The sequence below is a fragment of the Zea mays genome, chromosome 4, assembly GCF_902167145.1.
Source record: "Zea mays cultivar B73 chromosome 4, Zm-B73-REFERENCE-NAM-5.0, whole genome shotgun sequence".
NCBI classification, from domain to species: domain Eukaryota; kingdom Viridiplantae; phylum Streptophyta; class Magnoliopsida; order Poales; family Poaceae; genus Zea; species Zea mays.
Window position 1 is genome coordinate 245,960,768 of NC_050099.1, and position 25,916 is coordinate 245,986,683.

Below are 25,916 nucleotides of genomic sequence, written 5' to 3' on the forward strand. Positions count from 1 at the left end.
TCCCCATCCGCCCTCCACTCGGATCGACAGACGCAATCCGTGCTCTCTCCTCGCCCTCCGCCCGGATCCACAAGTTCCCATCCGCGTCTGTGCCGCGCTCCTCCTCCTCCTCGACTGTTCTGGCTGGGGCTGCGGCGGAGGGAACTAGGTAAGGGGTAGGAAAGGGGAGGTTTGAGGGAGAGCGCAGCGGCAGCGGCGATGCCATCGCACGCGGATCTGGACCGCCAGATCTCGCAGCTGCGGGATTGCAAGTTCCTGCCTGAGGCGGAGGTCAAAACGCTATGCGAGCAGGCCAAGGCGATCCTCATGGAGGAGTGGAACGTGCAGCCCGTGTGCTGCCCCGTCACTGTCTGCGGCGACATCCACTGCCAGTTCTACGACCTCATCGAGCTCTTCCGCATCGGTGAGTCCCTCCCGCCTATCCTAGCCCCTCCCAACTCATTCTTGGTTCCGGTCGATCTGTTAATTTGCATGGTGGTTCAATCTGCTTCTCTGGAGATTGTTATTAGCTAGGAGTATTGGTTTCAATATATCGTGCTTGTGAACTGAGGCGCTCAAGATGATTATGGCTCAGTGGACGGGGTTATTGATGCTAAATGGATTGTTCAAGCTGATTATGCTAAATGGACTGTTCAAGCTGATTATGGCTAACTCACTATTGTGAACTGAGGAGCCTAAGCATTGTTTGTTGCTTTATAATAAGTGACTTAAAAACTTCTGCAGACTAGCAATTATTGAATGTTTGTAGTTATTGTATATAAGAAATTGGAAACGTGAACCTTTTAAAATTTTATGGCATAGATATGGATGGTCTACTGATTGTACACTACACTATTGCTCACATTGATTGTACACGTAAAACATTCTTGAAAATTTATAGATGAACTTATGTGCTCATTTTGGAAATGTAGCGGGTCAAAATCTGTGATCGACTGTAGTGCACTTGAAATGCCTAAAATAATTGTAAACCTTTTTGTGTCAATCTGTAAATAATAACAAATTAGTACTACAAACAGTAATAACATAATGAAGATGCAATGTCACTGTTTATCTAAAGATTTTGGCTAATTTAGCCGGTACAATTGTAGAGCATATGAGCAATTTTGGAATTAGAGACCATAGTAGCACTGTAAGGATCATGCACAATAGATGAGTAGAAGATGCTAAAGGGTGTTGCATGAATATGCTAGAAATGCTAATAGGACTAGCAAAATTGTGTTTTATTTTAATAATTGAGAATGATAATGATCTGTTGTTACTTAGCCTGTAAACCTTCCTTGCGCCACTCTATAAATAACAAGACATTAGTACTACAAACATCTTTATCATTTGGTTTTGCTGCAAAGCAATCATTATGACGTTTTTAAAACGTGCTTCCATCCACATGTTTGATCCTCAAACTGGACTATTGACTGGTTATTTAGGAAGTGCTTAGAGAAGGCCATTTGCATAAGGCTCGTTTTTTCTAGGTAAATCTCAAATACACTCATGCTACATACTCCTATTTTATTTCGTTATTTATTTCTTGACTTCTGAATTCTCATGCAAATGGCCTGCTTTATCAGTTCGATGGTGTATTGAGTTTATACAAGGAAAAGTTCAAAGATTATACGGTGGATTGAGTTTATAATGTTAGCAAAAATACTTCCACCTCCGTAATTATCCTTGCGTCCACCACCACCATAGCCACCACCTAGAAAATTAAATTCTTGTCCAATTTTATTACGCACCTCCAAACAGAAGTCGTAATGAAATAAAGGTCAAATATCCTGATTTTCTCAGTTTATGTTTCAAGAAGCTGGTGTAACTCTGTTTACACAAGCAAAATTCCCACCTTGTTTCAGTTAAAATGACTACCCAATACCCACTTTTGATTTTTTGCTTTATACGTTACTATCCATTATAGGTACCAGACTGAGAATAGGATTGATCTTACTTTTAGGTTCCATCAAACCTTAATGATGTTGTTTTAGCAAGCCAACTGGGAAAAGAACAGGTAAATTAATTGGATCTGTACAAAATGCCTAGAATTCTGTGGAGATCGAAGGCTATTTACATCATGAAATAATCCCTATTATGCACCATTTTTAGTACTATGTTGTCCTTCCTATTCTCATTTGTCATCACTAATCAACTGTGCCACCCATGAAATATTTGAAATGTAGTGGGTCTGCATCTGTGATCAACTATAGCATACTTTAAATATCTGAAATAATTGTAAACCTTCTTTGCGCCAATCTGTAAATCTATTCTCTATTATACTACTTATTTAGGCTACAAGGGTGCAAAGCGGAGGTGGAGGCTAAGGGTGCAAAGCGGCCGAGCGCGCCGTTCCAGCGCACCTGGTCGATTGACGACGACTTCCACATCCTGGAGGCCCTCGCTGCGCTTTTAAGTCAATTGGTGATCCTGGAGGCCCTCGCGGCGCGCTACCGGCGACGGCCGACGGGGGATACGACGACATTGTCCCCCTCGACCCCTCCTCCATCCCCGACGCGGCGGCGGTAGCCTATAGGTACGGTTCCCTTCCCACTCCCCAGGATCCATGTCTCCAGTTATGCCCGTGCGTTGATCATGATCTGTGTGCTAACAAGAACTATTGTAGCTCTGACTGAATTATGCTTGTAAAATGTTGACTCAAGGGAACTGTTGTAGAGGGCACAATACAATAATTGTTTGAAGGGCACCACATGAACTACATTGAGTGCATCAATGTAGATTTCAAATCAACAAGAAAGGAATCCTTCTATGGCAAGTGATGTTGTTTCCACATAAATAGCGAAGTTTAAATTGGACTGTTGTTTAACATAGTTGTAATTCTAATGCAGATCTCCAGCTTGATGTCAAAGGTTGTCAGGATGTCTACGCTTCATTTGACAAGTACGTAGAAGTGGAGCAATTGGAAGGTGACAACAAGTATCATGCGGATAAGCATGGTCTGCAGGTTAGTATTATGCATCATGTGATAGATAAACCCTCTTTTTTTCTCAGTCAGCATGACCATATAATCACATGGCCATGGAAAAAATATCAAACTCAATGTAACCAAGCTTACATTTGTTTAACAGTTATTACCTAAATGGAATCGCTAAGATAAGGACAAACTTGTTTCTTAAAGCAACTCAGGGATTTCTACTCCATACCGCAATTTATTCAAATCATATTTATACATTTTGTGCTAGGATGCATCTCAGGTGTAAAAGGGGACATTGAAAATGCTAAATTATTTACCAAGCAGTTAAGTGAAGGGTAAAGGCCATATTGTGCATCCTCAAGATTCAAACTTTTTAGTATTTCAAGACAATCATCATACCATGACAATAAGTCAATAACGTTATCCATAGTTGGTAGATTTGTGGCGTAGTGTAATCATATCAGATGCTTGCCCTTGTTTACCTAACGCTGTATAGTGATCTACCGGTTCGAATTGCCATACTGATTCTAAAAACTGATCCACTTATTTGAATCCTTGAGTTGTTAGATCAATGCACTGACCTTGAATTGTGAATAGGCACATGCATGGTTCAGTTTCCTGAACTAAATGATGTAGTTGTCTCTATTCATTCGAATTGTCAAACTGACCTTGAAATTATGATTTAACTGATTTGAATCCCTGAATTTGTTAGTCCTGAAAGATGTGAATACACACATTGTGCTTATGACACTGCTTATGACTTATCTATATACAGTGTGATTACTTGTCTGATCTGTAGTGCATTTTGATTTCCTAGAATGATTTATCCCATATGTTGTTATTCCAGTGTTGCTATGATGGTGTTTTGCTCTTCACTGACCTTGAATTATGAATAGGCACATGCATGGTTCAGTTTCCTGAACCGAATGCTGTAGTTGTCTCTATTCATTCGAATTGTCAAACTGATCCTGAAAATATGATTTAACTGATTTGAATCCCTGAATTTGTTAGTCCTGAAAGATGTGAATACACACATTCTGCTTATGACACTGCTTATGACTTATCTATATACAGTGTGGTTACTTGTCTAATCTGTAGTGCGTTTTGATTTCCTAGAATGATTTATCCCATATGTTGTTATTCCAGTGTTGCTATGATGGTGTTTTGCTCTTCCCTGATAGTGTGTATATATCATTTTGCTTAATCTGCAAGAGTATGGCGATGTTTGGTTACAAGGCTGTATGAATGGTCGAATGGAGTTGTTGATTTATGATAAAAACTAAGGCTTCATGCTTCTATTTCAGTTCAAGGAGCTAGCTCAGGCTTATGAGGTCCTCAGCGACCCTGAAAAGCGAGAGATCTATGACCAGTATGGGGAGGATGCCCTCAAGGAGGGAATGGGAGGCGGTGGTGGGATGCATGATCCCTTCGACATATTCCAGTCATTCTTTGGTGGTGGAAGCCCTTTTGGAGGTATGTTACAAAACAAAAAAACCGATGCAATGCCATTTGATCAAGAATTGCCTACATAGTGGCTCACCCTGTTTGTACTTGTGCAAAGGTGGCAGCAGTAGGGGCAGAATGCTCAAGGTACCATGCCAACAGAATGCTTAGCTTTTACGCACCAGGTGTGTTCTCTTTAGGATTTGAAACTGTCTTGTGATTTCTTTTCAATGAACAGAATTTTGATTTTTCAGACTTCTTTTCTGGATGCTAAGTTGTACATAGAGTAGTTTAGTGCTCGCATGTGTGGTTAATCATACAACATAGGTTCTTCAAGCTCATATTCTGGATGCATGCTATTGTTACTTTGTTAGTGTGTTCACAGATTTTGTGTTCAGTTGTGCAAATAACCACCTCATAGCCTTATGCCATGCCACACCTGTTTTAGAGAACCTGAAGATAGCTTGCCTCACTTCACAGACTTGTAGATGTTCATAAGCGTAATGTTTTACCCCTAAGTCGTTGTTTGTCTAAACTATTGCTTAGATGTTTTATGCATGTCTATTGGATATCTCAGCTTTTATGACTGGAATAATGGAATCACAATCATGTGTGCTCGCTAGAAACGTTCTGTAGCTGTTTAACTAGATGCTGGTTTCTTGCAAAAGTTGTGGTCTGTGTACATATAGAAGTCACTGATGTTTCCTATTTTTCAGGGTCAATGTTATATATTTATTATTAAGAATTGTTCGATGTTTATAATCTTCCTGTTTTTTTACTGTCAAGCGTGTGACGCCATGTGGGAGCAAAGTTGGGAAAATGGATATTGGCGGTGGTCCAGAGGTTTGTGTCTCTGTCTCACACTTAACCCTGTGTGCTCCTGAATGGATTTTTTGTGTGTTTGGCGTATAACCTCCCATTGTGATTATTCCTAATTTCAGTAGTTATCAGTAGCCCCATGATTATATTATTGAATTTGTTGTGTTCAAGTGTACTCCAAATAGTATATCATGATAGAAATTTAAAGCTTGTGCAATATGTTTCAGTCCTATGGTAGTTATATTTTGCACCAAACCATTTCACCATTTTTCTTTGCTTCATGATATGACTCCCACTCTTTTCGGTCTTTGCTAATTGTTTGACTCAAAAGTGACCCTATGGTTTGGGTGAACTTGTGATGTTGTTCTTTGTTTCAGCTTTCTAATTTCTGTTGTGATTGGTTTGGTATGTCATTTATGCTTTCGTTATTATACATGCTGCTATCTGAATGATGTTTCCTTTCAGGCCACTCTTATTGGCAGCCTAGAAATGCCAAAGGATGACATATGGCTTGTCACAGCTATCCTATCTGGTCTGATTGAATAATGTGCGAAGATATACGTCACGTAAGTGATTTAATTTATAATACCCAACAAAAAATCACAACAGCTGGTCTTGCTGATTCATGGAAGCAGTGGCTATTCATTTCTGTGAATCAGATCTTTCTTGGCCTCCCATCTTCGCCTGAGGCAGCTAGGAGTGGTTTTATACTCGCTGATGACATCAAGTCTTACGTGCTTCCATTGATCAATAACTCAGGGAATATGGAGGGATCATGATGTGGTTCAAGTACTATGATGACCAAGATGGCTACATTTCTTCAGTGAAGAGTGATGTTTAGGTTGTTGTCTGTGGTGTGTCACAATATCTGTGTGTTACTTGTGTGTATGTGAGAAATTATGTGACTCTGGAGTTTGGATAGTGCAATAAGTATTACTCAAGTATATGATTGAATCTTCTGTCATACTATTCAAATTATGTCATATTATATCTTTTAAGGTATGTAAATATCCACTTTTAGCGATGCTAACAAAAGAATAGAACAACAATTAGTGTTTTCATATAATATATTTCATCATATTAATCCGTAGCAACGCACGGGTATATACCTAGTGATAAATATGAAGCTTACCTTTTATAAATATTTACCATCTCAGTACTAAAAACAAAAACATTACATAACTGATTCTATATATCCCATTTATTTACAATAAAAACCTAAAAACATTAATATTCGAAAAAAATATCCGTATTCATCTTTACACAGCTGCACCTGCATCAATGCTGTCAGCCGGTCACGATTACAGACGGGCGAAGGCGGTGAAACCAGCCGTGGCGACGGCGTAACGCCTCCCCACCCACCCCAGTCTGCCAGGTAGGTCTAGCCCATAGCTTTCCCACCAGTCAGTCAGTGGAACTCGCAGCGTTCTCCACGCCAGTCGCGCAGTGGGGTCACTACCCTTTACCATTACCTGCTCACGGGCACGGCGCCTCTCATTTCGTGACGGAGCACCGGTGCGCCTCGTCCTCGGCTGACCGGTCGTCGTCCAGTTCCACCTCCCTGTCCTGTCTCCTCCCCTCCCCTCCCTCCTTTCTCACACGCGTACAGTGAACTTCTCCTCGTGTTCTCCGAGGCGGAGCAAAACCCTCCCTTCCCCGCGCTAGGGTTTTAGCGCGGCCGCGACGGGAGGATCACGGCGGCCCAAGGAGACGGCTAGACGGTCGGTGGACGCCGCCGAGACGTGGGGCGGCGCCGTCGCGTATTGGTAAGTCCGGGGTCTGATGGGCCTCACGGGAAGGTCCGCGGCCGTGTCCGTGCAATGCGGGTGGGGTTCCGGGTTCCGGCGATCGGGGACTGACGCGGGCCGCCACTCGGAATGGTGTTCTGGGGGTGCTGTGTGCGTTTTGCCCCTTTGTCGAGGGTTTTGATGGGTACCCTCTCAGCCCCGGGGATCACACGGGAAGCGTCCGTGGCGGCGAGGGAGGTGGCTGTGTGGTGACTGGTGACAGGCGAGGGAGCTAGGATCTAGGAGCGGCGGGAACGAAGAATAAGGGGAGTACAACGGATGGGAAAAACTTGTTGATTTGCCAGTCACAGTTTTGCCTGGTCTGGGAAAGGGGTCACAAAGGTCTTTTTACACTTAAAAATCAACTTAATAATCAGGAATTCAGGATTGCCAAACTATTAGTTTTTTATGTACTTTAGGATTTTTAGACTGCAGATTATCTGAAATTTAGATTAGATTTTAATCAGTTCTTATATATGCTGTTCCAAACAGGCCGTTAGTTTGTTCGTTTGTTGGTATTTTTTGCTACCTTGTTCTCTTTTGCGAACTGTGTACCTGACATCTTTTCCCCATCCGTTGGTTGCATAGAAATGGAGGAGGATCACTCGGTGATACTAATATCTGAAGGTGCTATTAAAAGCATCAAACTTAGCCTCTCTACCGGAGAAGAGATAGTGAGTTCTACAAACCTGGTGTTTTTACCAGTAATTCCAGCATACCGAGATGCCTTTTCTCCAATGATGACTTAAATGTTTTTTTATTTCTGAAGTGCACATACTCCATAAACGAGTGCCCAGTGACCCATCCTAGCCAGCTTGGAAATCCGTTCCTTGGGTTGCCACTTGAAGCTGGGAAGTGTGAATCCTGTGGTGCCTCTGAAAATGACAAATGCGAAGGTACACAATGTTTTTTTGTTCATAACACTTTCATACAGTGTGCTCTAGAGATCAGCTTAGCGAGGACACCTTTTCCTTTCGTTAACAATTAAGTTTCTCTGCTTATGTAGGCCATTTTGGGTACATTGAACTACCTGTACCCATATACCATCCATGTCATGTCACTGAACTGAGGCAACTATTGAGCTTGATATGTCTGAAGTGCCTTCGAATCAAGAAAGGGAAGGTACTTGTAAACCGGAACTGCATAACCTTACTTCGTTGTTTTTCTATACTTAATTTCCTGATTTGTTTGAACCTTATGTGTTTTTACACTGATGCTTAACCTTGGGTTGCTATTTATGAAATCTTTTTCACCTTTGCAGGTGAAACAAAGTAATGGAAAAGGAAACGCGGCACCAACTTTGTGCTCTTATTGCAGGGTACACACCAGCATTCTTCTTTTTTGTTCTGGCTTGAAGTAAGAGTAAATAGATACCTTGGACTAGTTACTGGTATATGTAGGGATATGGAAGTAAATGCCCACGCTAAAATAAAGTATATCAGTGTTTCAAATTGAACCACTTTCCTCTGTGGTCTGAATGATTGACGAGTTGTTATTTAAGAGGCTGAAGACATAACAGGATATACTGATTCAGTGCCTTAGGGAGGTACTATTTCACACTGAAATTTATTCAAATGCAGCTAATCTGGTTATATATCCTTCATAAGTAACTTCAGTATAGTTGACAAATATAGCATACACATTGAAGTCAGTCATATGTCCTTGTTGATTAGTGGATGGCTTTCATACAGTAATCTTGCTTGCTGCTGGTCTGGTGCCAGTGCTTACACTAAACCTGTGTTGGCTGGATGAGTGTCCACTAATGTTTCCTGACCATCCCAGAACTTGTTGTTTATAGGATATTCCAGCCCTGTCTTTGAAGGAAATCAAGACAACAGATGGTGCAATTCGTTTAGAGTTGAGAGCACCTCATAATAAACACATGACAGAACGTTCATGGAACTTTCTTGATAAATATGGATTTCATCATGGTGGATGTTCTCACCATAGGACACTGCTTCCAGAAGAGGTGATATTCTTATGAGTCATGAGTTATGCTTTCACGAGATTTATTTTGGTAGCTTTTATGAATTCCAGGTTGTTTGAATAACGCACTGATAATTGATTTATTTCTTGATTATTTGTTAGGCTCTAAATATATTGAAGAAGGTTCCTGATGATACTAGGAGAAAGCTAGCTGCACGGGGATACATTGTTCAGACTGGGTATGTGATGAAGTACCTTCCAGTACCTCCGAACTGTCTATATATTCCAGAGTTCACCGATGGGCAGAGCATTATGTCATATGTGAGTTTTCTAGTACATGTATCTGGTAGTTTCTTCTATTTGTTGAGTCCTATCTGATGTCCTGATTTAATTGCTTTTCATACCAGGACATTTCAATAGCTCTGTTGAAGAAGGTTCTTCAGAAAATAGAACAGATTAAAAGATCAAGATCTGGTTCCCCAAACTTTGAATCACATGATGCTGAATCATGTGATTTGCAGCTTGCGATTGGCCAGTACATACGTCTAAGGGGCACTACAAGGGTATGTGAAAAAATTAGATAATTTAACCTGTTTACATGGTGCATGAGAAACAGTCACAGTTTATTTATAACCACTAGAATTACAGAAATCCCTGCACCTTTGTGTGCTTTGATCGGTTTTATAGTGCACACTGGCATTTATTTCTGATCATCCTTTTTATTTCTAGCTGAGTTGTTTTTTTGTATTCTCTACGACCACGATAACTTTTGTATCTTATTTTGTAGGGCCCTCAAGACAACACCAAGCGGTTTACTGTTGGCAGTGCTGATTCAGCTGCATTGTCAACAAAACAGTGGTTAGAAAAGATGCGGACACTGTTTATCAGCAAAGGGTCAGGTTTTTCATCTCGCAGCGTTCTGACAGGAGATCCATATATTGGGCTAGGTGTTGTAGGGCTTCCTTCTGAAGTTGCAAAGAGAATGACATTCGAAGAGCAGGTAACTGACATAAACATTAACAGATTGCAAGACGTGGTAGACAAGGGACTCTGTTTGACCTACAGAGATGGTCAAGCTACATATGCCATCACTGTTGGATCAAAAGGGTACACAACACTTAAAGTTGGTCAGACTATCAGTCGGAGGATAGTTGATGGGGATGTTGTGTTTCTTAACAGGCCACCCAGCACACATAAGCATTCTCTCCAAGCTTTCTACGCATATGTGCATGATGACCATACAGTCAAAATCAATCCTCTCATGTGTGGCCCCTTTTCTGCTGACTTTGACGGGGATTGCGTACACATATATTATCCACAATCGCTTGCTGCAAAAGCTGAAGCCTTGGAGCTTTTTAGTGTTGAGAGGCAACTCATTAGTTCGCACAGTGGGAAGGTTAATCTCCAGCTAGGTAACGACTCCTTGGTAGCTATGAAGGCTATGTCTCATACAACCATGTTACACAAGGAATTAGCAAACCAGTTGGCAATGTTTGTGCCATTTTCACTTCTTGCTCCTGCTGTAATCAAGCCAGTTCCATCTTGGACAATATCACAGATAGTGCAAGGTGCATTTCCAGCTAACCTGACTTGCCAAGGGGACACACACTTGGTTAGGGACAGCACAATCATAAGGCTGGACCTTGGCAAAGAATCTGTTCAGGACTCATTCCCTGATTTGGTGTCCTCCATCCTTCGTGAGAAGGGTCCAAAAGAAGCTCTGCAATTTCTGAATGTGTTGGAGCCATTGTTGATGGAGTTTTTACTTCTTGACGGTTTGAGTATAAGTCTGCGGGATTTTAATGTTCCCAAGGCTTTATTGGAGGAAGCACAAAAGGACATTCGAAATCAGTCCCTTATTCTTGAGCAGTCTAGGTGCTCTACAAGTCAATTCGTAGAATTCCGAGTCGAAAACAATTTGAAAAATGTCAAACAGCAGATTTCAGATTCTGTTGGGAAATTCTCTGACCTTGGTCTGCTGATTGATCCGAAAAAGGAAGCCTCAATGTCAAAAGTAGTTCAACAAGTTGGTTTTGTTGGCTTGCAACTGTATCGTGAAGGCAAGTTGTATTCAAGACGCTTGGTAGAGGACTGCTTCACAAACTTTGTTAATAAACACTTGGCCATTGGAGATGAGTATCCTCCAGAAGCGTATGGTCTTGTCCAAAGTTCATATTTTCATGGTCTCAATCCTTATGAAGAGTTGATACATGCTATATCCACTAGAGAAGCTATGATCCGCTCCTCTAGAGGTCTGTCAGAACCTGGAACTTTGTTCAAGAATTTAATGGCCATCTTGAGGGATGTAGTTATATGTTATGATGGAACTGTGAGAAACATTTGTAGCAATTCTATCATTCAACTTAAGTATGGGGAAGATGATGAAACTGATTCTTCAAGTGTTGTACCTCCTGGTGAACCTGTGGGTGTCTTAGCCGCCACAGCTATCTCGAACCCTGCATACAAGGCTGTCTTGGATTCCTCCCAAAGTAACAATGCTTCATGGGAGTCAATGAAGGTAGTAATGTTATAAATATTTCTTGTCATTTAATTTAGAGGCCTTGTTGTTACTGCTTAATAAGTTTGTTTTATTATTATCACAGGAAATTCTTCAGACAAGAACTTCCTATAAAAATGATGTGAAAGATCGGAAAGTGGTCCTATTCCTGAATGATTGCTCTTGCGCAAAAAAATTCTGCAAGGAAAGGGCTGCACTTGCAGTACAAAGTTGTCTTAAGAGAGTCACACTTGGGGATTGTGCTACTGATATCTGCATTGAGTAAGTTACCATAAATGAAGTCCTTAAACATCACTGCCACCTTGCCCCTTTTTTTGTGGATTGCTCTGAGATGCTGTCTTATGGCGGCTAGTAAAAGCCAGTTAACCAGTTTTTCTGAAGATAAACTCGATTCTCGTTTCTATTTGATTGTTTAATGGTCATATCATATATCCATGTTCCATGAAATTAGATGCTTATTCTTCCATGTTTGAGTAATCAGCATTTTTGAGCTACCCTATCCTCCGATTTTCCTGTCAGATTGTGCAATGCTATGCAAGTTGGCAGATTAGTTTAGCACTTGCTTGTTTACATAAGCAATTGGGTCAGACATGGCTACTTACTGAAGCAGCATTGTTATGAGAAAACTTAGCAAGCTTTCTAATCAAAGTGGTTAAAATGCATGGTCTGATCATTCTTAAAGTGAGAATAGATGTAGGATGCTCTTGTGGTGCAGATTCTGTGCTTATTTCTTTGGGGTTAACCATAAATATGTTGCTTGCATTTTCAGGCATCAGAAGCAAATAAATTTAGATGGAACATCTGAAGCTGCCCCAACTCTTGTAGGACATATTCACCTTGACAAGGTATACTGATATATGATTTATACTGAATTTTTTTGCATAAACTGTTTCTGTAAAAAAAGTATGCATGATTTTTTTGCAGGGGCATTTAGAAAGGATAAACATTAGTACTCAAGACATTCTCCAAAAATGTCAAGAAGTTTCTGGGAGATTTGGAAAGAAGAAAGGACACCTTTGCCACATCTTTAAAAAAATTACTTTTGCTACTTGGTATCCTTCTTAATTTTCCTGTGAGCTTTAATTTGTTCAACACTAAGTATCACATACTCCCTCCGTTCTTTTTTATTTGTCGCACTTTAGTTCAAAAATGAACTAGCGGACGACAAATATTCGAGAATGGAGGTAGTACATGATTTGTTTAGATAAGCCTCTGGTTATATTGTTAGTACCAGGCTACCAGCTATGGATGTTGGCGATGCTGCACAGCTGCAGAGTTACCAATTTTTGTCAGATTAATTTTCTGGGCAAACTTTAACTCCTTGATTGTATCATAGTCAAGGGTCCTGAGTTGGAGGCAGTCAAGGGTCCTGAGTTGGAGGCCTAGCTAGAAGGGGAGGGAAGGGGGGGGGGGTGTCCTTGATGAGAGCTGAGATCCTACTTCAGATTTGTTACTATGTCCCACAAGGAGGCCCAAATTAATTTTTTGGCGTTGTAGAATAGACATACAATGTAGCTAGAAAGGTACGCTCCTGTAGTACATGAGAAAAAATTAGGCTGCCTTGAAAACCAGAGCGGTCTCGTTTTTTGGACAAGCTGACAAAGATCAAAACTCCAATGGATTCACTAGACCACAGCTGACATGAAAGAAAGGAGAAATGATACAATAGCGACTAATAATCTTTTGGGCAGTATGAAAATTGGACATTTCCTTTTCTTTTTGTTAGTTGAGTGTGAGTTTGTCTATTCTGTAGTATTACAAGGGCATGCTTAACAGCTTAAGTTTTGCTTAAATTTGGAACTAATAATCTTTTGTTGGTTCCATTATATGTTTATTAAAGTATATTCTTCCTAGTACGTTTAATGAGTGAGTTTGACACGCACACGTGCTCGCGCACGCGCGCGCACACACACAATCTCCAACAGTGCCTTAAATCAGTGCCAACAGTGTCCTATTTTACAAGTTTTTATCAGAAAAAATATGGGGCACACCATGAAGTGCCTTAAATATACTACACCCCCAAATTAGTGCCTTATAGGGCTTAACTCTTGGAGCTCAATTGATTTTTAGTGCCCTGAGTCTATCTCCAACAGATCCCCTATCTCAGCCCCTATTTCAAACTTCACTCTGCAAACAATGTCATTTACAGTTCCGCGTCCCCTATTTTACACTACCCGCTGGAGACAATCTAAACACTTCAAATGATGTAGCATTTTAGTTTTTAGAGCACTATTTTGAGGCACCTTATTGAATATGCTCTAAGTATTACATCTTTTTACTGTAACCTTTGCAGTGATTGTTCATTCACTCAGATGCCAATCGATGGAAAGCTACATAAGGTTCCATGTGTGCAGTTTGCTTTTTCTGATGACATTGTACTATCCGAGTCTATTGAGAGAGCAGTGAATGTGATAGCTGACTCTGTCTGCTCAGTGCTTTTAGATACAATTATTAAAGGTATAGTGAGTTGTACAAACTAAGTTCCTTTTATAATTTTATTTACCGTATAGCTTCAAATTTCACTTAATCCATACAAATAAAAGTTCACTCTTCACTGTTGCTATCTTATTGAGAGGACTGCTGCGAGCTTAACTTTTATTTCATAATAATGGCACATATGTAGAGTAGAGGGGCTGCACAATGGATACCTGTGAAGGCAAGACATTAAGCTTGTCTTGGTTGAACTCATCATGCCCAATATGCCATGGTTCTACTGACATGAGATCATTGGTGGAACATCATCTTGGTCTTGTATTGTCCTAAAAAAACTATCGGCTGAAGGAAAATTGTTTTCAATAGATATGCTCTTTATTTCTAGTCCCATGGCCCCATTTCTACTGTTTAGAATTTTGGCTTTTATCCTGAGTCCCAAGTTCAAGGTTATGATTTATGGGGTATGCAGGAAGCAGGCAGAATCGACAAACAGTGCAGTATTTGTCTAGAGTATTATGCAGCAGAAACACTTGTTTTTTCTTATCAGAATGTATGAGTTCTGAACTCAGCAGAACTTTGGCTTATGATGCCTAGTTGCCTACCCTGTATTTATCAACTCAGATACACTGAACATACTTCAGTATTCTTATAAGATGTATATGCTCCATCTATCAAATAGATGTATATGCACCATCTATCAACCTATCTCTACATTAAAATTAGTAAGGTCGATATGGATGATACACATTTGGACTTATAAGATCACAATATTTACTTCACGACACCTGAGTTTAATGGGTAAAATATTACATTCACTATCTGCAATGCCAGCTGTGACTAAAATGTTAGACTGTTCTGGGGCTTACTGTTTTGATAGCCTTATAGGTGTAAAACTACATTTGAGGTCATGCATGTTCTTTTGTCAACTGATTGATGATTCAAAATTCACTATTAGATGTTCCCTAATGATGATTCAAAATTCACCATGTCCAGGACTGCTTGAACCCCCTGGTCTTGGAAATCTATAGTTGGTCATGTAGAAAATCTGCCGTGTCCCTTTTCCCTCCAGCTTTCGGTTGGTCTTGGTCTAAGCCCTTGCTTGTTTTGGCTAGTTTTTCAGGTTTTGTGTGAGTGGGTGTGGGTTTAGTGTATCCTGTCCGGCCTTGCTGGACTTATCTGTTTCTTTCTTCTTAATGAAATGACTCGCAGATCCCCTGTGTTATTCGAGAAAAAAAGGAAGGGAAGTGACCTTGATCTTAATTGTTTGGTGTTCATTTGTTTTGCAGGTGATCCTCGAATTCAAGCGGCAAAAGTTATCTGGGTTGAATCAGATGCAGCATCTTGGGTAAAACACACACGGAAGGTATCAAAGGGCGAGTCAGCATTAGAAATCATTGTTGAAAAAGATGATGCTGTAAGCAATGGTGATGCCTGGAGAACAGCAATTGATGCCTGCTTACCTGTACTTAACCTCATTGACACACGGAGGTCTATTCCATATGGCATTCAACAAGTGAGGGAACTTATTGGCATCTCATGTGCCTTCGATCAAGTGGTGCAGGTTTGTCAACTAAGCATGTTTTAATATTAATTGTTAGTCAGCAGTTTTGACTGCAGTGATACGGTGATACCCCAAGGACACTTATTCCCCACCCAAGGACTTCTGGGGATTGGTAGATCTTTCCTTGTTTAGGGTCAGTGTCTATTCTAGTTTGATTGGGTTAATTAGATATTCTGAGGTGTGGTTGTGAGACAACATTTTATTTTGCATCCAGTTGGCTGGTGTTGTATAGTACTTATTACAGTGAGAGCACTTCTCTTATTCATCTTGCATCATTTGCATTGATGTTCTAATGCTTGCTTATTTATTCAGCGGCTTTCAACGACTGTAAAAATGGTTAATAAAGGAGTTCTTAAAGACCATTTGATACTTGTGGCAAACAGCATGACATGCACTGGAAATTTGATTGGGTTCAACATTGCTGGCTACAAGGCAACTTTCCGTTCATTAAAAGTTCAAGTGCCTTTCACCGAGTCCACTTTGTTTGTAAGTTTGTGCTTGAAATATCTTGTCCACAATTTCTTACATGTCATTGGTGCTTTGTGCTCAAATAACATATTTTGTTTTTTTAGACCCCTATGAAATGCTTTGAGAAGGCTGCAGAAAAATGTGATTCTGATTCATTGGGATGTGTGGTCTCATCGTCCGCATGGGGCAAGCATGCAGCAGTTGGTACTGGGTCATCTTTTCAAATTCTCTGGAATGAAAATCAGGTTTGCTTATCTTATCAACCAGAGCTTATTGCTTATATATCACTATATCAGGTAGCAAATGTTGAGCCTACATCTTATGAGGCCAGATATTTTTGGTGTCACAGAAAGCTCCTCTGTTGGTTGATATGATCCAACTATATGGATTTTTCACTAAAATGTTTAATTTCTTTGTTGCAGCTGAAAAGCAACAAGGAGTATGGGGATGGGTTGTACGATTTCTTAGCATTGGTCAGGACTGACCAAGAAAAGACAGACTACATGTTCTTGGACGATGTTGACTATCTTGTAGAGGAGAATGCAGCAGATGACATGTGCTTATCTCCTGAGCCAGATGGGACCCTTGGTAAGCCTACCTTTGAGGATAATTTTGAAGAGCAAAATATTCAGAAAGGCAGCTCATGGGAAATTGGCATAACAACGAACTCAAGTTGGGAACAGAATGCTAGTGTTGCGAATGATTCTGGTGACTGGGGAGGCTGGAGTAGTGGAGGTGGAGCTGCTGCAAAGCCAGCAGATCAAGATAATTCATGGGAAGTGCATGCTAAGGTGCAGGACAATTCCACCACTGATTGGGGAGGCTGGAGCGTTGAGAAGCCAACAGGTGAGGCAACTGTATCTGGAGAACCAGCTGAAACAGATACTTGGGCTGATAAGGGTGCTAAAATGGAATCAGATGCAGGTGATGGTAATTGGGAAAAGTCCAGCACTCCTGAGGCATCAAAGAAAAATGACTCATCAGAAAATACATGGGACAAAAGAAAAGGAGATGGAGGTGATGGTGCGTGGGGGAACAGGTCTGATGATGGCCATGGCAATTGGGAGCATCCCAGCAATTGGAATGGGCAGAGTTTGGATGTAGATCAGGACACATGGGGAAACGCCAGGGGAAAAAAGAAGGCAGATGGTAACTACTGTCAATGGGAGGAGCAGCCAAGCAATTACAAACAGAAGAAGACAAATGCTGATCATGATTCCTCCTATAACAATGTGATGCCGTCATCAGAAATTGCTTGGAATGCTGGAGATGGAACTGGAAGACCAAATGCCAAGTCTAATGCAGAATCCAGTTGGGGTGAGGAAGATAAGATGGAGTCTGACGATCATCCGAAAGTCCCAAAAGAATCAGACACATGGAATACAGGGAGATCAAATGAAAGTCCATGGGATAACACTGATGCACTGCAGGATTCCTGGGTTAAGAGCGCAGCTCGCAATAACAACACTCAGGATGGTTCATGGGATAAAGTAGTATCTATGAAGGATCTTGATTCACTCCAAGATTCATGGAGTAAGGCGACAATCCAGACGAATGATGCACAGAATGATTCTTGGGACAATGTGGCAAAAAATGCCCCGGATTCTGCCGCAGAAGACTCCTGGGGGGCTGCAACACCAGCGGAGACAACTGATTCTGGTAACAAGGAGTGGAAATCAGATGGATGGGGGGCAAAGTCTGGTAACTGGAGCAGCCAAAGAAATAATCCTGGGAGACCCCCAAGGAGACCAGATGAGAGGGGTCCACCTCCACCAAGACAACGGTTCGAACTAACAGTTGCGGAGAAGAACATTCTTCTAGAAGTTGAACCTATTAAATTACGTGTGAGAAGCATCTTCCGTGAAGCATGGTAAATGAACTCACAATAGCTTGCTGATTTTTTGTGGTGCTGCATAGTACCTGTAGTTTTTTTTAATTAAGCAATGAAAAGCGTGACTGATGTTTTACATGAAAGCATACAGTATGCATGACAGCTATATTGTTTTATGCAGTGATAATTTTAATTTTATTCTGTCTTAAATTTCTCAGTGACGGTGTTAGACTTAATCCAGAAGACGAGAAGTTTATCCTGGAGAAAGTTCTTGAGCACCACCCGGAAAAGCAATCCAAGGTGTCTGGTGAAATCGACTACCTAACGGTACGGTTTTACATTTCGCCTTTGGGTTCTGCATTTCGTCACCTGAGCACATCCATCAAGGATTCCATGGTGAAAACAAGTCTTATCTTGGACCGTTGGTCTGTAATCGCCTTGCTTTTGACAGGTCAACAAGCACCAGACTTTCCAGGACACTCGGTGCTTTTTCGTGGTCTCCACAGATGGATCCCAGGCAGATTTCTCCTACCTGAAGTGCCTGGAGAACTTTGTGAGGAAGAGCTACACGGAGGACGCCGACACATTCTGCATGAAGTACTTAAGGCCCCGTCGCAGGCAGGCACCACCAGCTGATGTTGGGACAGCATCAGGCGCCCCGGATGAGGTTCCACCGTCAACCGCAGCTGAGACAGAGCAAGGCACTCCTCCAGCCCCTCAGGCAGAGGTTCCACAAGAGACTTGGGGTTCTCCCGCAGTGCCTCTGGAAGGAGGAACTCACATCGCCGGACCAGACTCAACAGGCGACGCTGTGATCCTAGGGGAGCAGCACGATCTGACTCCGGCTTCTCCAGCTGTGGCACCACAAGTGGCTTCTGAGCCAGACACAACCGACGGCACGGGGCTTCTAGGAAAGGCTCCGCAAGCTGACTGGGGACCCAGATTCGACGCTGACTGATATTTAGGCTGTGTGAAGCTGCCGCATGTAAAAGCCAGACCTGTGCTCTGAGCAAGGGAGCATTCCCTTGCTAAGTCGTCAGTTAACTCCCCTTGACTTCATCTGGAGAGGTGGACAGGTAGTAGCGGCAAACATTCTAGCCCTTAGCGGCCGCTTGCTCGTCCTCGTCCGTTTCGTCTCGCCCTGATGGGAACCATGTAAATCCTTGGGAACAAAGCTACCCCCTGCTGCCTTTACCGTATCTAGTTGGACCTTCCCCACTGTTGGAATCTGTGAGTCCGTCTGCTGTTAAATTTTTGATGGTTTCTGGGCTGTGGCTTGCCAGCGGTGATGCCAAACTCTGGAAACCTAGGGATTTGTTTGGTGCGGTCGTTTGGTTGTCAGGTCGATCAGCAAATGTATGCCTTTGTCCTCCAGATATGTGCTTGTTGAGCTAGTAGATAGTGTTACATTGCGTGCCTTTGTTCAATGGAAGCCCAGTTTGAGATGGAGCACGTGTTCGAAAATACTCGGTATCACTTATGAGCGTAAATGCGAAATAAACAAGGGTAAAAAACATACGACAGCAAGTATTTAGGTGAAACATGTTTCTAGTCCTCCGATCCTCATCTAATAGCCCAGAAGCGCTTGCACGGCCACCGGCGGCCCAACCGCGCCGCTTGGGCCGCCAAACGAAAGCCGTTTTTGTCTCGACACTAGAGTGTCTCTGACTCACCTCCAAGTCTCAGTGCGCTCTGCCTCGCCACTTCGCCAGTCGTCACTCGTCACCACCGTCCCGCCCCCGCGCCGTCCCACCCTTGCTCCCACTCGTTGCGCCGCGCCGCGCGATGCAGGCCCGCGTCGTCGTCTTCCCCGTCAAGGGCCGCGCCTGGTGCTTCGCCCTCCCGCGCGCCTCCGCCGCAGCGCCCGCTGCTGATGGCGCCCTCCCGCGCCCGACCCTGAGGGACCTCTGGCGCGGCATCTCCTCCGGGTCCCGCACGGCGCCGGAGAAGGCCGAGGCGGTCGTCGACTTCGTCGCTGACAAGGTGCGTGGCTCCCACGCGCGCCCTTCTCCACGCTCGTGCGGTGCGGGTCCCCGTGGCGTCGCCTGTATTTGGGCTTTCTGATGGGTTGGTCTGGATGCGCAGATGAACAGGGCGTGGGTCGGGTTCGGGAGCGCGCCGGAGGGGTCGATGAAGAGCCGGATCCACAGGTGAGTTGCTCGCGGCGGGTTTAAGGCTGGACTGGGATTGATTTGGAGATGGCGAAATGATGCTGGGTCGTTGGGGCTTATGCGCGGTCTGCTTTCTCTCGTGTTGCAGCTTCGGGCTGAAGCTGCTGTCCCGGGTGAGGCCGTCGGAGGTGCTCCTGAAGTCCGTCACCAAGGACGTGAGCGCGCTCGAGATCGTGCATCCGGCGAGGTCAGCTGTGCTGTTATGATAATCTCTGCATCTCCACTTCTCTTGGCAGAAGCAATCCGTCGTCTGTATTTAGTAGACTGTAGACGTCTCTCTCTCTCTCTCTTTTGGTTCGAATGGGACGAAGGTGCTAGTCCTTGTGAGTTCCGTGATTGCATTAATGTGTCCTGTCAAAATGTCCTCAGGTTCTTACCCAATCTCAGTTGTTACTTGTTAGAGCAATGGCCATTGCCATAGGCTTTGCTTATGTACATTGTCAGCAATGAGTAACACTAACGACGTAACATAACAGGGTAAGAGAAACCATACCAAGGGTAGTGTGGGTTTCCTACTTAAGTACTTCTGTACGATGACCTTGTGCTCTAACTTCCTTAGAATCTCAACCATCTTGCCACCCGGTCTCAAGAGTTGTGATACACTGGGTTTTTCTGGATGTGCCTTGGCATTGGTTTATGCTGGCAGTCAACGGCTATTTGTGTGCAAGCATGTGCATGCTCAGTCAGTGGTTCCTTGTCAATTTGTTTTCTTCATGATTGTAATCTGTGCCTTTTCTTACTACACTGTTATTATGTCTTTTATGTATGCTTGGTCGAGGATAGACGTACACTAATATGGCTGGATTTGGTGAAAGTGGATCGATTAGTAATATAGGCAGAGATAGACTGGACTCACCCTCTGAAAACGGTCTTAGTTTTTATGTTTATTTCTGCTTAAACCAAATGAATCTGCCCTACTCTGTTACATAGAGTCAGCCCTGACAAGATTGACTAACATACTGCTGTTTCTTCTCCTCTCAAATAACTTATGCGACTTACAGCAATGAATTCAAACAAACTTGAACAAACTCTCAACTAGGATAAGCTAGGCCACTGGTGGACGCCTGATGCTGCTTGCTGCTTGCATCATGTTATCATGAATAGGTCTTGTTGATGAAGACATCCACAACGTATATGTTGTCCATGCCAGTTGTTTTTCATAGCATAAGCTCCATAGGATCTGGAAAATCACGTTGTAGCAATGCCTTCATTAACTTTGAAAGTTGTAATGTGGTTGATAGTTGACTTTCATGTCAAGCCCTTTGTAATCAAATTTAGTGACTTACAAGTTACAGGCCATCCTGTTCAAACAACACCAATTTCAGTACTCTCATGTGAATCTGACATGCATTATTTTTTCCTTTACATTATAATCCCTCATGGCTCATACAGTCATACTCTTGTCCTACAAAATAGCTAGCTATTAATTTTTCTGTCTCTCTCTCTTCACCTTGTCTCGTGAAGTTGCCTCATTCTCTTACATAGCAGAGTAACCTTAAGTGCTGTTTTGTTGTAAAATATAGCTTCGGTAATACATGTTCAACTGCATGGTTGGCTAGTTGCCAAAGTCTTCTATCTGCCAGTTGCCAGCACGGTTGGCCAGCACCTTTTTGCATTCGCACAGCTTCATTTATATTTATATATGCTTGTTAAATTCTAAATCACAATCTCTTTTGCAGCATAAATTCTCGTCTTGTGCGTCGACGTTTGCGGCATATTGCTGTTAGGTGAATTCTTGATGCCCTGAAATATACACATTGTGCATTGTTTAGTTTAATTAGCATATTTTCTGACCCTAATGCTCGTGCATTGTTTTTGACAACCAGGGGTGCATCAGTTCACAAGAAATTTCTGTATGGCTCGGTTTGTTTGCTTCCAGTTACTAGTGTTTTCATGGTAGGTTTACAATCATTTTTTGGGGTGGTGGTTTCATCGACAACTAATAATTCAAAACAATTCTGTCAGTTGAAGGGTTTGATATTCTCTTCAGATATTATCATTTTAGATTTATTGCTAATTTTACTGTGTCAAGTTTTGGCTAAGGGTCAAAGAATGTGACTATATTCTTCACTATTCCACAGTTTCTATTTTACATACTTGTATAAGTGGTGTTAACTTATGAGCTATAACACGATGCAAATGTCTTCTACTTGTTTTTTTTTCTCGATTGCAGGTACTACCGTTACCAAACATTCCATTCTTTTGGGTGCTATTTCGTGCTTATTCTCATTGGAGAGCTCTACAGGTTTGTGAAATTAGTCCTACATAGCGAAAGTGCCTCTAGCGTAATGGTTAAGGCTTCCGAGTACCACCTCCAGGTCTCGGGTTCGATCCCCCTCGGGGCCAATTTCGTGCATGGTTAAAAAAATCCCCTCGTTGTGTCCCGCCCGCTCCTGGTTACGTCCTGCGCGCCATCCTCCGGCTGGGCCGTTGCAGAGTGGACGGTGATGGCCCGCTAGTGATGGAGAGCCAGGGTTCGGGGATTTTTTTTCGGTCGAGACCATGTTTCGGTCTCTTCTTAATATAATACCGGGTGGGCGGTCTTTCCCTCCCCGACCGAGTTTAAATTAGTCCTACATGATTTTGGTTTCACTTGTAAATAATGCTTGCGTGCATTGTTTTTCATTGTCATTGTTATGGAAGATCCTAAATTGCGCAAATCTTTTCTGTTTGAAACAATTTCTTCATTTACCAATCTAATATGTCAGGTACTATATAAACGTTCAGATGATGACACAATTGATATTTGTTTATTGTTTCTTCATGGGTTTGCCTGATGTTTATTTTGGTATAGGGAAGTGAGAGGCTCGAGTTACTAGTTTCTGACTGCTCAGATAAGTGGAAAGTTCTTGAGGAGAAGATTAATTCAGTAAAGGATGGCAAACCCAGTGAAAATGCAAGGAATTCTCCTTGGGTATGTTGCCATAGCCTTTACGTATGAGTAAGACTTTTACTTTGTTGCATCCTTGGGGCAGCAGGCAGCTTTGCAATGAGGCAATGTAATGGGCAACTGTAATTTTGATCATCAAGTTGTTCGCTTCAGATTAAAGGCATCTGTTTGGACTGTTGCATTTGCAATCCATAAAGACAAAACACTGTAGAAAGAGTAGAAGCCGTTTCTGCTCCTACACATCTTATTACACTCAGTGTTTCCTTGATGGTGTCATTTCTGATCAAATATAAAATCTTGCATTATAGATGGAACATAATAACCATATAAATTCGGTACTTTGATATTGTTGGTAAACTGAGTGTTAGAAGTGCTTTATCGTAGTCATTACTGATATTCTTATCTCAGTCATTGCTGGCACTAATAGCAGATCATGTCTGCATGTACTTTAATAGAGTATTTTTCTTTATATTAGAAAAAGAGAAAAAGGCTAGATTGGATCGTGTCTGCATGTACTTTTGTAGACACTATTAATTAGGCTAGGTTAGAGGACATTCGGAGGATAGCTTTGATTCTTTCCTTGCATGTACACTCGCTGTTGCATAGCAATTGAGAATTTATTCCACCTAATCGCCCATCTTCTTTCACTGAGGTCCTACTCCTATCATCTGTCACTTATAGGGTGTTTGGTTTGAGGAATGAACTAGTCCATCATCTTCTCACTCCTCACTATTTTTGTTTGGTTTGTGGAATGGAATGAGTTGATCCATCACCACCTCATTCCTCATAATTAGTTAGTTAGTACTAATATGAGGAATGAGGTCATCCCACCAAATTTGAGGAATGAACCCATGATGCACCACCTCAATTTGGATGTATTGATTCCTTAAACCAAACACCCCATTAGTAACCAGGTTCCCGGATCGATGGGATCGAGGAACGGGAACGTGGTACGCGGAACGCTACAAAAACTAGGATTTAACACTACTGGAACAAGATTGTTCCCAGTTCCCACGTTCCCGGAACGGAACGAACGTTCCCGGAACGGAACGAACGTTCCCGAAACGAGGAACGTGGCCAAGTTCCCAGTTCCCGGTTACTAAGATCTGTCACCTTAACATAATGCAATTGTATTGGGCAGGCCAGATGAAATCTCAACGAAGCATTTGTCGAAGTTTGTCATGGGAGCATCTTAGGCTGTTGCATTGATTTGGCTGTAGTTCTGTATTCAAATGTTTCGAATGAGCGACCTTTTTAAATGTGTTCATGCCTCTTAGAATATGCACAAATGAGTAACATACTACCATTCTGGGAGGTAGTACAAACGAATAACATACTACAGTGCTGGACTGGAACTACTATAAATTTGCGTTTCTGGTATAAGTTAAGATTTCATGAGCCACATCAGGTCCCAATCTTTTATGAAATGAAATGCAAAGCCAATGGCAAACAAACCTCCATAGATCCATGTTCTGTATTATATGCTAGGTAAATCATATTTATACTAGGTAAATCATATTTACGTGTGCAATAGATGTTCTCTGAGACAAGTGGTAGAACAAAGGGATGTTTGGGTGTCGGCGTAGGTTATCCTAAAGTTTTAAAAATGAATTTTCTAGATTTCAGTTACTTCTATTCCCTGCATTTGTACTAATGTGTTTTTTTTCATGAGCAGAAGCTGCGGCCATCAGAAAAGCTTGACAGGTTTCTTGAGGGTAGAAACTTGGATGAAGGTTTGGATTGTGATACCATTTTGAGTATATGCCAGGAGTACGATTTGGACAAGATCGATGTTCTCAAGTACAGGGATCTTCTGTAGCCACATCCAGATTGTTTCTCTGAGGTTTATACGTTTAAATTCTTCTGCTAGTGAGATCAAGATGAAGGGTACAAGAGTTGCATGAACCCACTAACCATTGGCGGTCAAATGAGTTCTTTTAAATAGCTTCAGATTTTCTTGTTATGTACCAAACCGGTCTGCCACTAGTGCAATGATCTCAGAAACAAAGAGGACATCTTATGAAACTATAGAAGCCCAGGGCAGTTGTTCCCACCGTGCAAATAGAGATTGCTAGCTGCCAACTTTCCCCCGTCAGCCATCACAAATTTTAGTTGGGATCAATGAACGACAAATGCAAAGAGCAGGGTTGAAAATTGAGATTGGCCATCCGTACATGCTTCTCTCTCTCTCTCTCTCTCTCTCTCTTGTTTGTGGCTCTCAATCTATCTTTGGTTGTATTTGAATCTTGTACTGGGATCCAATGCATAGCCTTCTCGATCTGGAGGGATTCTAGAGCTTTGATCTCTCAGGTGCCTTTTCTGCACAAATGCATGACTAGCTTCATATCTGGACTGATGTAGCTGCTCATTGATTCGATGTGCAACGACTAGTGATGAGTGACGAGATTGGATCAGTTCAGGATGGTGCTAACCACCATCTCCTGCCAAGATTGTTCACAGTCCTGAGATCACCAGAGAAACAAAGACATGGATGTCTACCTGGAAAATTCCTGCATGCTAAATAAAACGCGGCAAAAACCACGAAATTGGCGATGTGTCGTCGATATTGAGAGTTGCCACTAGAGATGTCAATGGCGACCCGATAGCCCTGTAGGGAATTCCTTTAAGGAATTCCTTTAAGGTTACATGGAACAAAAAAATGTCTTTCATGAGTAAGGGTTTGTTCGGTTCTAGCTCAATCTATATGGATTGAGGGGGATTAAGGGGGTTCAATCCCTAGTAAGTCAAAATTTCTTTCAATCCATATCAATCCCTTCCAATTCATATGAATTGAAAATAACCGAACAAGCCCTAAAGGGTTATGTGATTAAAAAGCAATCATCTAAACCCGATTAGACATAGTAATATTCACCCAATAAAATTAAGTGTGTAGCCTAGTATACAATAATCGTAACAACTAACCCTACCTCTCCCAACCCTTTAAGCAGCCATCCACCCAACCTGGGCTGCTAGCCACCAACGGCCCCAACCATCAGTTCATGTGCTACTTTGTTTTTTGTTTTATATGATTAAACAATATTTTTCTTGTTACATGTCAGATTTATTGGTGATATATTGTTGTTGGATGTCATGTGACTATTAATGTCATATAAAATATAATGTGATAATGCTTTACTTGTAGGGATGGAGACCCA

General features: G+C 42.1%; 2 protein-coding genes across 2 annotated transcripts; both read left to right on the forward strand.

Annotated features, from left to right (window-relative positions):
- The first annotated feature begins 6,560 nt into the window (after window positions 1-6,560).
- Window positions 6,561-19,107, forward strand: LOC103654914 (DNA-directed RNA polymerase V subunit 1). Its single transcript, XM_008681721.3, has 19 exons — window positions 6,561-6,942; window positions 7,552-7,637; window positions 7,733-7,859; window positions 7,970-8,085; window positions 8,225-8,281; window positions 8,762-8,932; window positions 9,052-9,210; window positions 9,297-9,452; window positions 9,677-11,407; window positions 11,493-11,668; window positions 12,177-12,252; window positions 12,332-12,459; window positions 13,701-13,864; window positions 15,127-15,401; window positions 15,714-15,887; window positions 15,974-16,114; window positions 16,292-17,739; window positions 17,919-18,027; window positions 18,152-19,107. Exons 2-19 carry the CDS (start codon window positions 7,554-7,556, stop codon window positions 18,656-18,658), a joined length of 5,799 nt encoding a protein of 1,932 aa, XP_008679943.1. The 5' UTR covers window positions 6,561-6,942; window positions 7,552-7,553; the 3' UTR covers window positions 18,659-19,107.
- Window positions 19,108-19,424: 317 nt separating this feature from the next.
- LOC100279602 (uncharacterized) lies at window positions 19,425-25,109 on the forward strand. Its single transcript, NM_001366099.1, has 8 exons — window positions 19,425-19,683; window positions 19,786-19,850; window positions 19,960-20,058; window positions 21,551-21,598; window positions 21,698-21,767; window positions 22,045-22,116; window positions 22,666-22,785; window positions 24,437-25,109. Exons 1-8 carry the CDS (start codon window positions 19,486-19,488, stop codon window positions 24,578-24,580), a joined length of 816 nt encoding a protein of 271 aa, NP_001353028.1. The 5' UTR covers window positions 19,425-19,485; the 3' UTR covers window positions 24,581-25,109.
- Window positions 25,110-25,916: the final 807 nt, after the last annotated feature.

Coding starts and splice junctions, on each gene's coding strand:
- LOC103654914 (XM_008681721.3), top strand. CDS start 7,554: ATGGAGGAGGATCACTCGGTGATACTAATATCTGAAGGTGCTATTAAA. Junction 7,638..7,732: donor TCTCTACCGGAGAAGAGATA/GTGAGTTCTACA, acceptor TTATTTCTGAAG/TGCACATACTCCATAAACGA. Junction 8,282..8,761: donor CTTTGTGCTCTTATTGCAGG/GTACACACCAGC, acceptor TGTTGTTTATAG/GATATTCCAGCCCTGTCTTT.
- LOC100279602 (NM_001366099.1), top strand. CDS start 19,486: ATGCAGGCCCGCGTCGTCGTCTTCCCCGTCAAGGGCCGCGCCTGGTGC. Junction 20,059..21,550: donor GAGATCGTGCATCCGGCGAG/GTCAGCTGTGCT, acceptor TCTCTTTTGCAG/CATAAATTCTCGTCTTGTGC. Junction 21,599..21,697: donor TTGCGGCATATTGCTGTTAG/GTGAATTCTTGA, acceptor TTTGACAACCAG/GGGTGCATCAGTTCACAAGA.